The 15,784-nt window shown below is 37.5% G+C and overlaps 1 protein-coding gene across 1 annotated transcript in view; it reads right to left on the reverse strand.

The window, feature by feature from the left end:
- CRISPLD1 (cysteine rich secretory protein LCCL domain containing 1) overlaps positions 1-15,784 on the reverse strand; it is a 38,654-nt gene that overhangs the window by 11,691 nt on the left and 11,179 nt on the right. The window contains exons 3-10 of the mRNA XM_060775501.2: positions 8,320-8,438; positions 8,071-8,203; positions 6,652-6,767; positions 3,976-4,076; positions 2,684-2,833; positions 2,540-2,600; positions 2,371-2,437; positions 1,380-1,510 (exon numbers count right to left, since the gene is read on the reverse strand). Coding sequence (XP_060631484.2) covers positions 1,380-1,510; positions 2,371-2,437; positions 2,540-2,600; positions 2,684-2,833; positions 3,976-4,076; positions 6,652-6,767; positions 8,071-8,203; positions 8,320-8,438 — 878 coding nt within the window. The remainder of the gene's footprint in view (positions 1-1,379; positions 1,511-2,370; positions 2,438-2,539; positions 2,601-2,683; positions 2,834-3,975; positions 4,077-6,651; positions 6,768-8,070; positions 8,204-8,319; positions 8,439-15,784) is intronic.

Consider the following 15,784-nt stretch of genomic DNA (forward strand, 5'->3'; position numbering starts at 1 on the left):
TTTCTGTGCAGAAAAAAATGTTTTCACTTGAGGAAACTCGCTTTCTGTGCAGAAGATATGTTTTAGTGCATGAAGTGCCATTTTCAGTTTAACCTACCCACCCCCTTTTTCTCTCCATCAAGTATTTACAAATACTTTTCCACTCCAAAAACAATTTTCTGCCTGCTAAATTAACCTTAGTTCTTGCTGGAGGGGACAAACTCATCTTTTTTCCCCTAACCACACCTTATAGTGGAATATCAGGAAGGGGATGGCAGGAGCAGCCTACAGAAGCAGTTTGCTCTTTGCAATCTGCAATCATTGGGTTGGTATGAAAAGGAAGAGAATACTTATCTTGCAAGGAGAGAACCAAAGGGAAAGGAAAATGAAACAAAAAGAGTTCAGGCTTTTAAATGGAAACAGAAAAATCACAGGGTAAAAGGGAGGAATGGTGGTGTAACAAGAAGAGATCCATAAGTAATTTTGCTGGGTTGGGGGAGATTAACCTTGAGAATATCACTAACTATAGATGTGGGGAAGGGAAATACATCAGGAACTCTGTAGATCTTGGAAAAACTGGAATGCGTCATAGCTATTATATTGTTTTTCACCACGAACTCAATAGATTGATATTTGCTACAGGTTGAATATCCCTTATCTGCAAGCATTCAGACCAGAAGCATTTTGAATGGGGGGGGGGGGTGGTTGCATATGTATATTGGCATATATTGAGTTATCTTGGGGATGGGATTCAAGTCTAAACACAAAATTCACTGATGTGTCACATACACCTTTAACACATAGCTTGGGGTCCATTTTGACAATATTTTTAATAGTTTTGCAAATGAAACAAAGTTTGTGTACACTGAACCATCAGATATTAAAATTTCTGCCCTATCAGTATTGGACATGTTAACCCTACCACCTTGTTTTATCATACATTGTTCCTCAAAATGTGTGTACAGTGAGCCATCAGAAAGCAAAGATGTCACAGCCTCAACTATCAACATGAACAATTTCAGATTTTTGAACACTTTGGATTTCCGAATTCCAGAATCGGGATGCTCAACCTGTATAATTGTTCAATGATTTTACACCTTTTTACAATCATCTACTGTAATAAGGGGTGCATCTACACTGTAGAATAAATGCAATTTGACACCACTTTAACCGTCATGGCTCAATGCTATGAAATCATGGAAGTCGTAGTTTTTACAAATTATTTTGCTTTTTCTGCCAAAAGATGCTGGTGTTTCACCAAACTACAAATCTCAGGATTTCATAGTACTGCTCCATGGAAGTCAAAATGCATACATTTTACAGTGCAGATGCATCTTAAGTAAATTATGACAAAACCTGGTAACAAAGTACTCTGATACAATGACCATCTGTTTCCTTACCCAATTGACTGTACTCCATTTCTGTAGGACTTAATGAAATAATGTTTCCTTCCTTGTCTGGTAACATCAACCCAACCACCATCATTGTCAATGATGCCATAATGTATTGCAGCACGGCAAATGCTTGATTGCTATGAAGGTAAAAGAAAAATAAAATAAAATATTTTCCTCATTATATTTCTAAAAGGGAGAAGCATTAATTTCCCAAATAAAATATTGAGGTGTCTAAGAAGGTAACCAAATCAACAAACGCTAGCTTCAATCTAATTGAGCAAAGTTATATAATGATGTCAGATATTTCATGTTACTCCAACTATGCTTCTGAATTATTATTCATATGAGGTGTATATTCAAGTGTCTAATGCTGAATGGGAACACTAATAAAATTTGGGTTTTTTTAAAGGTAGAGATGGGAGCAAAATTTGTTTCACTCTGTTTTTGAACAGTTCATCAAGTTTGTACCTCTCCTCAATTAAACACTGACCTAAATGCGATTTGCTATTGAATATCTGTATTTTTGGAGTATGCAATCAGATCTTCATATCTCAGATGGGTAGTTAATCAATGCATGGTTTAATTAAAACAAATGCATATGAAGTGTGAATACATATGACAACCCACTGAAATATATTTAAGTTAATTGGAGAAAATGCACATTTTAAAAAATACATATGTTTAGAAAATATGAAATTGTCTATGAAGGGAGGAGAAAACTCCTAATATGATACAGATAAAAAACAGAATCAGCTTCAAGGTAGAAATCAGAAAGGTAATCACATTTTCTGCATATAATGTTTTGTCAACAATAACACTTGAATTAACCTTTCTGGCTTAAAAATGAACTCAAATAGGGTTCCAGTGGTTCTCAACCTTTGGGTCCCCAGGTGTTTTGGCCTACATCTTCCAGAAATTCCAGTCAGGCCAAAACATTTGGAGTCCCACAGGTTGAGAACCACTGAATTAGACTGAATACAAATTTTAATATTTTTACCATGTCATAATGAACACTTCCAACAACTTTGGCATGACTGTCCAAACAGCCGGCAGGGCATTCATACCTAGAAAAATAGGTTTGAAAAGGATAATAAGAAAATAAGCTTTCTTAACAAAACATGCAGTTGGTTAAATGGATTCTTGATCAATTATCATGTTGATCCTACCTATTGCAAGTTGTTCCTTTGCACTGATCTCTCAATCGCACTTCACATGAAACAATTTGCGCTGAAGAGAAAGGAACCAACATTATTACAGTGTTCCTGTGCACTTGGGAATCCAATTAAAACATTTAAATATATTTTCCTTACACATTTGTTGTTTGCTGATGACCTCATTTCTTTCACTGTCATCAGCAGAATGAGACCTCAATCTGTTTTGTGATGTCTCTCGAACATGTGACTGCTGACGTTCAATTTCATTGGTTTCCATCTCTGGAGAGTAAACTCTTTCTGAACCCTCTGTCAAAGCAAATGAAAGAAAGAAATACTATTTTTTGAAAACAGGCACACTGAAAGATTGAAAATGTAAATGGTGAAAATTTCAGATATATCTTGATAATCATGATAATCTCTCAGGAGTTGATAGCATTACAGCCTTAAGCATTTCCAGATTTTATTTTCTAGAAACGTCTACAATCATTTATTTGAAGAAAGACTCATCAGGCTTAGTGAGGATCTCTCCTGAGTAGGCATGCATAGGGTTACACTGTAAAGCTTAAGTAAGTAATATGTGGACGTCCAAACATTATTGACTGAACTCAAGAGCATCCATCCTCACTGTTTTGCTGGTTTGGGTTTTTGGTAGCTGCTGTCCAACAGCATCCAGACAGGTGCATTTTCCCAGTTCTGATTTAAAATGTTTGTACTAGATACCAACAATTGTTTCACTCAGTCATGACAGAAAGTGCATACCGTAGGCCACCCACTTTAGCTGCCTAAGCCCTGGGAAAGCAGGATGGTGGTGTAAACATGGCCACAGCTGTTTTCCACATAGGAAGTAGTACAACTGTTTACACTTGACCAAAATATGGCTAAGTTTCTGAATTTCAAGGGAGCTCTGGAATATCCTACAACTTTTGTAAACATGGTTCTAGGCCACATTTAGTGGCTTTGGCCCATATTAACCCAAATCAGATGTGTATATCATGAAACCACCAGAGAGTTGATTTATATCCCTTTTCAAGATAAATGTCCATATAAATTGGCACTAAATGAACGATAAAATGGAGATGTTATTGCAGAAAGCAAAGCGTCTTCTTTTTTCACAGTTATTTCCAGCTCTATTATTAGAGGAATTCTGAGGTAGATAACATGACTTATTTGAACTACTGACATGATCAGAAAAAACCCTGTTAGAATATAACAACTGCCATCAGTTGTGCTTTTCTTCTCTACAAAGTCCCTTTGCACAGCCCAAGCATATGAAGAAGCCCTTGTTCAACAGACAAAATCCCTCATCAAGTCATGAACCACCTTCCCCTTTGAATGCCAACAAAAATGTAAAGTTGGCAATTTAGAGTGTTACTGAAATTATTTAATATTTATAAATATTGTACATGACAGCACTGTAAAGTCATTTAACAATACCAACAAATGCATACCTTTATAACACAGATTTTCTCTACAGCCTCCTCCAAAACTAGGTGGGCATGCAGAACATGGACGGCCATGTTTATATGGAGCATGTCCCCACCAATTACCCCTAGGAAAAAGAATATTATTTAATGAAATAGATTTACAATATCTATTATGTTTCACACAGCTAAAATGACTCACCACTTATTTAAACAGTACTCATATTAATACCCACAACAAACCCTTTGTCATCCACTGTAGCTGTCGATTTCATGAGAATGAGCACTAGTCATTCTCCTTTTAAAAAAACATCAAGAAGTGTAAATAGCAGCCTAGACCATGAACTATAGATAAATTAGCAAAGAGTTACATTTAATAAATGGTACTTCCATAATATATTATACTAAGCAAAGGGGCAAGTTAGTCACTGGAGAGATTTTATTGAATGACAGGCACTGTAAGTACCCTTTGTAAACAGATGAGCATAGTTAATACTTGGCAACATCCACATCTGATTCTAAGCAGGGTTGAAATCTTTCCCATTATTGTATTTGAAGGAAGCCACACCTTGCAAGTAAAATGCTTGATAGGCCAGTGTTATAATAGAGCAAAGCCAGAACTCTCCATCTGCAAAGTGCATTATCACTGATAAAGGGAGAATAAAATAAGGGAAGCACCAATTTAAATGCATATTATCTTTCTGTTGGCAAAATTTAGGCATTCTGCCACAACTGATTATGTGTACTTTTTCCTGCCAGGACCACATCTTGGATATGTTTTGCCAGAAGCAAAGGTTCTATTTGGATTCAAAGGCAGTAACACACAAGTGGTTAAGATTACAAAACTTCATTAACAAACAGGCAAAAGCATCAAAGAGAAAGCATCAAAGAAAGAAATGTGAACCCAGCAAGTCCCCTTTCTTCAATTAGCGGGTGGGAACTCCTTGGCGCAATAGTGAAGAATGCCCCCAGCCAATGTGCAGCACTTTTCTGATATCAGACTGCAGTGAGATTCAGTATTAAGCTGAATTGCCAGTTTCAACAGCTAGCCATTTTATTCAGGTCTTATAACCCAGGTGTGTAAATAATAAACATTTTTGCACCATCTAATTAGTGTAATCTTTTAGGTATTTTAGGGAATGGACAGAATAATTGTGAATACCAAGGGATAGAATATAAGGAAAACACTGTGGAGCACTTTTATATATCAAAGAAATAGGTTTGTTCTCTCACAATTGTTCTGACAATTCCCCCAAAAATATAAAGGATAAATCATCTATATGGATTATTTTGCTGAATATATTTCAAAATCAGAACTAATTAGAAAGGTATGGACTTGGAGTGCTGTTCAGTACTGTCCCAAAAAGTAAGCCTGGCCACCATTTACTCACTTGGCTATTTGGCTCCTGTCTGCTCACTTGGTTTATCTCTCATGTTTTGATTACACCAACTGAATAGTACAAAATGTTTATTATTTACACACATAACTGCATTGCCAAGTCCAAGGGGCATAAATACTCAATGATACTGCAGTTCCTACCCCTTCCACCACAATGGGGAGGCTGGAGCACCAATGTTGAATGAACTTTCATGTAGCTTCACCACCTTTTCCCTACTTCCTCTCTGGCTTATCTCTAAACGTTTCATAAATAGTTACTATGCATCCCATTTCTGGGAGGTTTTATTGCTCTGAGCTTTGGCAGTGTTTTCATTCTAGGAGCAACTTTTCTCCTAGAAAACGATTTATGGAACTTCTGGTGGTTTTCCTCTGCCTTCTTCGGGTGGGTGCTTAAAAGATATAGTGTCTATTCTACTGCTACCTACCACCACAACTTGCCTATAAGATTGCTCTGAACATCTGTTCCAAAGCCAATCACTTTCACAGCTGAGTGTAACCTTATTTAACACCATGTAAGATCACCATAATTCAGCTGAATTGCTGCCAATCAGATATCTTCTAATAATCTGTTACAAAACAAGCAGATTATCTTCATAAATAGACTTGGCAGATTGTAAAGAATGCCTGGAATGTTGTGATTTTGGACTAAATGATATTTATGTTGGAACACTTGAACTTCATTAGTGTTGCACTGTGCCAAAATTCCACAAGAAACAATGCTGTTTCTCCAACATGACCTACTGGTCTTATATTGTCTTACACTATATAAAACAGTAGTTCCCAAATTTAGGTCTCCAGATCATGGCTTTTGTAATTGCACTGCAATCACATCCACAAGCCCAAATACAAGAATGAAACATTTTGGTTCTGTTACGATCATTGTGACCAGCTCCCATTTAGCAGGCATAATATGTATCTGAATCCTGCTTGGGCAGCAGTTGATCACAGAGGTCTTCAAGCTACAGCGCCCACTACTTTTAAGACGAAAAAGATTGTAGTGAAAATCTTGGGAAAAGAAGTAATGGTAGGGGAGAGAGGATGTTTAACATTCACTAACTCACAAGGAAGCCAGGGACAGGGAAGAATATGGAGTTAATAAGAGACAGATAAGTAAATCCCTATGTTGAAAAAATAGCAGCAATACTGGCGAGGGGGGGCGGGATTTTGGAACTGCATCTTAAAAATTATATTTTTCCAAGCTTTTTGAAGTATCTTCCTACTTTCTCTAGTTTAAACTGGAACTTTCACATGCATTTCTGTGCTCCATATAGTAATCAATTTACCTGTTCTCTATGTATACTTACTTGGGGGAATAATTGCACACCAGGTAAATTGCTTTTGGCCATATCTGCCCCCAGACGTTCATGTTATGACACAAGTTAACAGCACAACCTATTCTGCTACTTGTTGCCCATACCACCTAAGACAAAAAAAAATCAGGGAGATAAACACCTGATTCAAACTAAGACAAATGAGTATAATAAATACAAACACAGAAAAAGCAATCATGGATAATCTTGCTCTTTATATTCTATATTGGCTCTCTTTCTATGGATTATGAACCCAGACAGAAAAAGCCAGTATAATATAAAGATCAAAATGAACTTTTATCAATACAACTAAGCAATCACTGTTTTAGGGAAATTGGTCAACACTTGATAATGTATATGTGACTGTTTGTAACCCATTGATTTAGATTACTCATATTTAGTTGCAGCAATCCTTAGGCACAGAGCTAGATTGTAGACAGAGGGGAAAAATTACTGTGCCAGTTCAGCCAATCACACCTGCTAGATGCTGCCTATCTTGCCTCCTAGCCCTATTATGAAAGGAGAAAGAAGGAAAAATGGGGGGGGGGGGCATTATAGCAGTAGCTTCAAATACAAACTTTATCTGGTCCAAACATCTGTAACCAGTTAGCTAATTGGAACTAGCTATAGGGAACACCCAATTCCCTTATTGCAAGTGGTGCGGTCGATTTCCAGGCACAATTCAAGGTAATGCTTTTGATCTAAAACACCTGATATAGCTCAGGTCCAGATGACTTCATGGACCAATTCTTCCTTACAAACCTGCACATACTGTGAGACCTGGAAAGACCCTTTACTCTGGCCCCTTCTAACTGCCATATAAATCCAGATTATACCTTTAGAACTGGATTGTATGGTAATGTAGATATATATAATCCAGTTCAAAACAGATAATGTGGATTATCTGATTTAATAATCTGGATTATATGGCAGTGTAAAAGGAGCCTCAGTCCCACTACCTTCTCAGGTACTGTACAATTGGTAGGAACACAAAAAGAGCTTTCTCCCTTCCCTATGGTGTTCGACTGGCACTCTACCTAATTTCTTATTATATATCAGTAACATCTTTTCTGTTTTACAAGCATTTGATAAATCGTTATATGGGGCTCATCCTAAACAATGTACTAGATTTTCCTAATTGTTGTGTTGCTGTGTGAAAATATGTTTGTTTAACTGTTTTAACTGGGTTTTATTTTTATTTTTGATAATTCATAGTTTATGGTTTATCATTTATTCTTTTTTAAACTTTTATATTTGTGGTTTTTAATTTATTATAAACAACTCTGAGTCCCAAACTGGGAGGAAGGTGGGGATAATCATCATCATCTTTCAGTTGTTTTATGTCTTTGCAAAATATCTGTATCAAATTCATACACAGAAAGTAATTATTAGGTTTTATAAAAGCATACCCACCTGTGTATAATGGGTGCACACAGGACCAGTGCATCTATATGGGCAATAAGGATTGCATTCTTGAGGATAAGGATAGCTAAAATCTCTCACTTCATCATACCATGCTTGGACATGAAATGTTAATGGTCTGTACCTATAAATGAGAGTAAAAGAAATTCCAAAATCATACCACTATCTGATTTGATTTTTAAAATAAAAACAAATTACATGTGGTTAAAAAATCGTATTTTCACATTATTTTCTACATACCTTCCCCAATGTGCTCCCAAGTTCTGTCCAATGGATGGGAGAAGACTTGCAGGGCCATGTTCCCAAAGACATGTCTCAGCCCAGGACTGTGCTGATCTCTCCAACTCTACATCCCATGTCTGGGAAAGGGGACGAAAAGAACATATAATTATATATTTTCAGCTTATGGAAGGCTAATCTTTTCCTTCTCATATTTGAAGAAATCATTTTATTTTGTTTTGTTTTTTTAAAAAAAATCCTGCTATGAATCATACGGTTTAAGAGGACAGGTAGCCATTATGGGCACTTCAACACATAGCTGAAACCCATGATGAAGCCGGTTTAAGAAGCTTTCAGGAAGGCCCAGGTTGAATGGAGTATCTAATTAATTCGGGATAAAGCAGGATTTTCCTGCTTTGTCCTGAATTAATCTTCTTTTACTTGAGGCATCGTTTGGATGCCTCAAGTAAAAGTCCAACAGGGCCCGCATTTTGGATCCTGTCTGGAAGAGCCCTTAGTGTGATGTTTTGCATCAAGACAGGCTCTCTGATTATCCACATAGACCATTCAGAACATTATATGTCACAAACAAATAGCATTAATGCCACAATATGGCCTGTACACATACACATAACCATACCCAAAAAAATGGAACATGGGAACACACAACGAACAAAAACTTTCTTTTGCAAATTTAAATAAGGTTGATATTGAAAAAGTGCCTTCTCAATGAGGTGTGGGGGTGCAGCTTCATCAAATTTACCAAATTCTGCCTTTTCCCAGTCCTGCAATTCTTTACTTCCCAGACTCTTCTGTGGGAACTATGCACCTACCATCTCTTTTCTATTCATAGCAGTCTTTGATCCTATTTCTTTCCATAATGAAGTGGGATATTATGGAATGGTGATATTATGGAATGATAGATTTTCAATCCAGGCCACAAGTGATGCTGAAGAATGAAAAACCCCAGAGTATCTTTCATATATATTTTCTGTAAAACTGCCAGTCAGATTCTATATTATTGACACGTGAATTCACTCATCACTAGCTCCTAACTAATTTCTTCTAAATCTGTATTCATCACATAGCAAAAAGTAGAATTTGCCATGAAAATTCTAATGGGATTGACAAAGTAAAATATTACAACCTAAAGAAAAAAAAGGTGTTACAACACCTTAAATTCTAAACTAAATTTTCATGGCACATGTTTCTTTATCATTCTTGAGGGGAGTTCTGCACAGAGCACATTGCAACAACCTAGTTATCACTGTATGAACTGCTGTTGTCACCTGTTCAACCAATGCCACAGCAGGTGAGCTGATCAAAACTGTCCAAAAGCACTTTAATCCTCTAAGGGTCCTTCCACACAGCTATATAACCCAGAATATCAAGGCAGTAAACCCCACCATATCTGTTTTGAAGTGGTTTATCTGAATCTACACTGCAATACTCCAGAAAATGTGGGATTTTATTCAGCTGTGTGAAGAGGCCTAAGCCAGGCTATCTGATTTTCCAGTGACAAAGAAGAGCCTTGGAATATTCCCAAAATGTGCACCCATAATTCAACGAGATGTAGACTGATTAAGGATTCCTTCTAAACTTTTTGCATAATTCCTGAATCTAATGGCTACCAATTCACAGAGTATTTATCTTTTCAGAACTATTTTTGTTCATTGATGAGCAACAAGTCAACTGTGACATGGAGTCCATCACAACATGATTTTTGATACCTTCTTTTATGACCTCATCAGACAGGGTTCTTTTCGGTAGCATATGCCGGTTGATCTTCCCTTTTGCAATGGCACCTGCCAGCTCCCATCCCATGATGTAGAGTCACTTCCGGTGGAGCTCCATCACGAAAGAGAAGGAGGCTTCCCATGTTACTATATAGATAAGTGGAGGGAAGCCGGGTGGCTGACACTTCGCCCTTGAGATGGGGTGACAGGCGAGTCAGGCAATGTGTGGAGTGGGGCAACGGGTTACCCATGCCCCCAGTGACACCACCATATTTGCCACAATGCATGGCGATTCCAGAAAGCGTCTGATGAGGTCATTACATATTTTCCCATTCAAAATATTTATTTAAATACTCATTCCACAACTGAAATGTAATGAAGTGTTAGATCTATAACACAATCCTAGAATCATAGAAACAAAATCTGGAAAAGGCCACAAGGGCCATCCAGTCTAACCCCCTGCCATTCAGAAAAATACAATCAAAACAGTCCTGACAGACTGTTTAAAAACCTGCCAAGAAGGAGACACAATCACACTCCAAGACAACATATTCCATTGCCCTGACTGAAGAGAAACTTGAGTACAGTAGAGTCTTGCTTATCCGTCCTTAACTTATCCGACCTTCCATGTTATCCAGTACTTTTATCCAATGCCCCCTTTCCTCCAGCATTTTTCCTTTAGAGGTCATGTTTTTAGTTTCCTTCTTTCTTCCCCATTTTGGACGGTACCACTGAGTGGACTCTGAAGGAGGAGCCAGAGCATAATGTTTCTGCCTCCCCCCCCCCCCCTCAACCGCATGCAGAAATTGTTCAGTCTGAGTTGGAAGGAGGATCCGTAGCTATGCGGGAGTTTGTAGGAAATATGGGAAGAGAAAAGAATGAAGATGGGCAGCTGTCTTGAGGATTTGTGTAAGTGTACTATCTACCTTTTTGTTACAATTCTTGTTTGTTGCTCTTTTTTCCATCAGTGGTGAGTGAGTTTTCTCCGAGTGTGTGGAAAACCAAAGAGAAAGAGAGCTTACTCGCCACTGATCTCTGCCAGGATAGAGATATGAATTTATAATCCCAGAAGCCTCTGTGATTATCTGACATTTTCATTTATCCAACATCCAACATCCTGCTGGCTTGTTTATGTTGGATAAGTAAGACTCTACTGTACTAACATTTTTTACAATCAGAATGTTAAAGTGAAATCTTGTATGCATGTCTACTCAGAAGAAAAGTTTACTAAATTATTAGGACTTATTTCTTTTACTTGAGGAGGGTGAAATGGACATATTCTTAGGTAGGGGGTATAGGGATTTGAAGGTACAGTACATTAGATAAAGGTAAAGGTTTCCCCCTGACATTAAGTCCAGTCATGTCCGACTATGGAGGTTGGTGCTCATCTCCATTTCTAAGCCGAAGAGCCAGCATTTTCTGTAAACACCTCCAAGGTCATGTGGCTGGTATGACTACATGGAGCACCGTTACCTTCCCACTGGAGTGGTATCTATTGATCTACTCATATTTGCATGTTTTCAAACTGCTAGGTTGGCAGAAATTTGGCAGTAAGTTAATATAAGTTAATATTTCCAAACAATAACACATTCAAACAAGCAAAACAACTAATAACTGAAACAAGTATGTAGAACCATATGGGATCTTCAAAGTATTGACCATGATAGCAAAATGACTTGCTCATTAAGAAGAGAGTCTGTGGATAGACAACAAAAAAACTCTCCTGCAAAACACTTTTCCATCCCCACTGGATTTCTCTGGGTATTGATCTATAACTAATGTTACAAAAGTTTAGTAATTAAAATAAAAAATAAAATAGGTTGATAGTTTTAAACAATATTCTGACACCATAACATTTCAAAAATACCAGTGAGGTCTTAAACACTGCATGTTTGATTTCTCTCCAAACAATTTACCAGTCATGCTATTTGTATACCATTAATTTTCATGTAAAGTGCAGGTACAAGCAATTTTTAATCTGTACTAAACAAATCTCAGACAAAGAATCAAAGAGTCCTTATGCTAGATGTAAAACTTGTAACATAAACTAAAAAGAGCAAAGTTTCAGACTCAGTAAAGACAGTCATGCATACTATTGGCACCAAAAAAGTAAACATTTACTGTGGCATGATATAAAGCCTCAATGCTGTATTCATTCTAAATATAAGGAATAGACTGGTAAAGTAAATAATACAGTACAGTATGGTACTTATTTACATGTTAATAGCACCCACTATGCAAGCAATTACAATGCATAAAGAAAAAGATCCTTTTAAAACTGGATAAAAAAATATCATATAAAAGTATCTAACGTCTCCACCAAAAATCTGCCAGAAAAGTATATTTCCAATTATATTAGAACCATTCTATGTTTAAATTTGAATTATGTCACCTAGGAAAGCTTAAGTAAGCAGTTGATAGTGCAGTTTCACAGACTTGAGCTTGGGAAAGTTCCTTTTGGAGAGATGGGGCTCTTATCATTGTAAAAGTAACTTTGCAAGAAATAGGTGTTTAAAATGCTGGTTTCATGTGAATTTGGCACCCACACAGAGGGCCAAAACATTGCATTTTTAGTGAGGGGTAGCCACGTTTACATCGATTCACAATAATAATGGGTGAGATTTGACCACTGGCCGCCTGCCCTCCTTTCCTGAATGTAGAAAGTTACAAAAAGGAAAAGCCTAAATGACTCAGTTGAGTTCTGGAGAAGGGAATTCCCCCTCCAGGGCTCCATGAGTCATTTAGAAGCCTCCACACTTGGTAAGGAGCCTTACTGACCTACAACCAGGATGGGGGAGAGAAGGGGAGACTGGAACTGTCTTTCCTCCTCCATGGGTTGCTTGAGTCAGTGGAGACAGGATTGCTATGGAGACTGCTCCTGAGAGCATGCATGATAGCAATTTCAGGAGCAGTCTCCACAGACTCCAGACCTCCAAAGATGTGGACCTTCCTGGAAGATTCAGATCTTTAGAGGTGTTTTTTTAACCTGGAATAAACCTGGATTTCCCAATTTATTCTAGGTTAATTTCATTATCATGAGGCATTGTTTGGACACCTCGTTTGAACATTCCCTGGTGAAGGGAATGCATTATCATAGATAATAGAGCCAAGTATGTCTCTATGGGACCATAGAGACATACTAGGCTGCACTCACTTTTTACAAAGTCATTACCCAAAAAGATATAAACAACTAGGATCCGGAGCAATGGCTTCAAATAACAGGAACATTAGGAAGAACTTCCTAACTGTGAGAGCTGTCCAACAGTTGAATTCTCTGCTCGGAGTGTGGGGGAAGCTCCATCCTTGGATACTTTTAAACCAAGGCTGGCCATCTTTCAGTGGTACTTTGAATGTGCTTTTCCTGCATGGTAGGGGAGGACTAGATGGACCATGTGGTCTCTTCCAACTCTATTATTCCATGATTCTAACATATCTGCTGAAGTGCAATTTTTTGTCATGTTAGAAGTGACTAGAGTAACTGCAAGTTGCTTCCAACGTGAGAGAAATGCTTGCCCAGGGGATGCCCAGAGTGTTACTATGGGAAGCTGAAGCTGACAGATGGAAGTTCACTCCATCTCCATGATTCGAACCACCGACCTTCAGGTCAGCAGTTCAACCAGCGCAAGGGTTTAACCCATTGCACCACTACCAGTTCCTTTATTCTATGATTCTAACATATCTGCTGTAGTGCAATACATTTAGTGCCAATAATGTAGACTTTCAAAGTAAATCATACACACATGAATATTAATTGTCATTTTTCCCAGTTTTACTTTTACGTGCAGTGTAGAATTAGTGCAATTTAATAGTGCATTTTCTTAGATGCTTTGTTTTTGTATTCCTTTGATACTAAGAGTTTTTTTAACTTAATCACTGTTTGAAAATATTTAGCATTACTAATACTGAAAATATTTAGCACCTCTGTATTCGTCTATCTGAGAGCAAATCCATTGAATCTAATTTGACTTATGTGTGAGTAAACACATATTGGAATGCACTTTGGAATTTTATGGATTTTTATGGATAATTTAATAATGATGTTGGTGGTGGTGCTGTGCCAAAAGACCTCAGGTGGAACTTGGAAACAATAAACATTGACAAAATCATGATCTGTCAACTTCAAAAGGCCACCTTACTTGGATCTGCACGCATCATTTGAAAATACATAACATAGTCCTAGTGCTGTGCCAAGTTTATAAAGCTATATATATTCTTATGAGGAGTATCAAGAATTACCAAGACCAATGAAACCCACTTCTTGGTCTCTAGCACTGTTATTTATCTGATTCTGATATGTTATATTAAATAGGCATGTTCCATATACTGTAAATCAGACATTCACAACCTTATGTCTTCCACATGTGTAGATTTTAATTTCCATCAATCAAAGACTGCATGATCTTTGGCAAATACGCTGACCATTTCTAGTATATCTTAGGCCATCAGATTATGGAAGGCAGCTATACATCTTTATTTGCAAAACCTCAGTATTACCAATAAAATTTGCCATCACAATTAATCAATTATTGATTGGAGTTGGCTAAAGGCTTCCAACCATTACTTTTACTACTAAAATGATTTAACTAGAAAACAAATACTGTACACAGAAAAAGTTAAAAAAAAGATGCCTGTGTATTTTAAAATGGTTAGTTTTGTGAACATCTTGTGTCATAAACTTGTTGCTGCTTTTGTATTTCTCTCGCATGTGCTTGTGGTGTCTAACTGATTTTGATTTCATATCTCTTGGCCAGTTTCACTAGGCAGAATCTACTGATGAAAACTCAGATAAGAATAAAAGGATAAAGCTGGCATTGCACAAGCCCTTTGATACCATGTCAATAGCCTCTGGGTACAAGCATGGAATCTGGAGCACTTCCGCCAAGCTTTGAAGTTGAGCAGGAAAGTGGAAAGCCAGAGAGGAAGCACTTTCACTTTGAAAACTCTAGCTAAGTTCTTGGTTAAGTGCTCCACTTATGAAAAACAACCACTTAAAACATCCCACAGGCCACAATACTCTGTACTTTAAAAATGGGAATTGTATTCATTAGGTCTGCTTGAAAACTGCTGGCAATGTGGATATGAGGAAAAGAAAGCAGAATAGAAATCTATGAAAAGCCAAGGATTTTCAATAAGCGAAAGGCATATAGTAATCCTTTGTATCTTGGCTCTCATTAATTTTTATTAAACTTGTTCCAAGTTAAATGGATTTCAGATTGCAGTCTTAATTCTTACATTAACTTCCTATCTCTTCTCTTCTTCAATTCCTCTTAGCATCTATACATTTCCATTATATCCTTCAAAAAATATGAACATACATACATGGAATGTGAGTCCTATCAGGAGTGAACTGACAGATGCCAGCCCCAGTGCTCCTCCTTACTCTCAAGTTTGTTTTTTGTTTTTGCACTGTATTTTTGAGGGCTTTCATGGCCAAAATCACTGGGTTGCTGTGAGTTTTCCATGCTGTAAGGCCATGTTCCAGAAGCATTCTCTCCTAACATTTTGCCCACATCTATGGCAGGCATCCTCAGAGGATGTGAGGTTTGTTGGAAACTAGACAGGTGATGTTTATATATCTGTGAAATGTCCAGGGTGGGAGAAAGAACTCTAGCCTTCTTGAGGCAAATGTGAATATTGCAAGTGGCCACCTTGATTAGGACTGAATAGCCTTGCAGCTTCAAAGCTTGGCTGATTCCTGCCTGGAGGGATGCTTTGTTGGGAGGTGTTAGCTGGCACTGATTGTTTCATGT

This window comes from Anolis sagrei, chromosome 4, assembly GCF_037176765.1.
Source record: "Anolis sagrei isolate rAnoSag1 chromosome 4, rAnoSag1.mat, whole genome shotgun sequence".
Taxonomy (NCBI): domain Eukaryota; kingdom Metazoa; phylum Chordata; class Lepidosauria; order Squamata; family Dactyloidae; genus Anolis; species Anolis sagrei.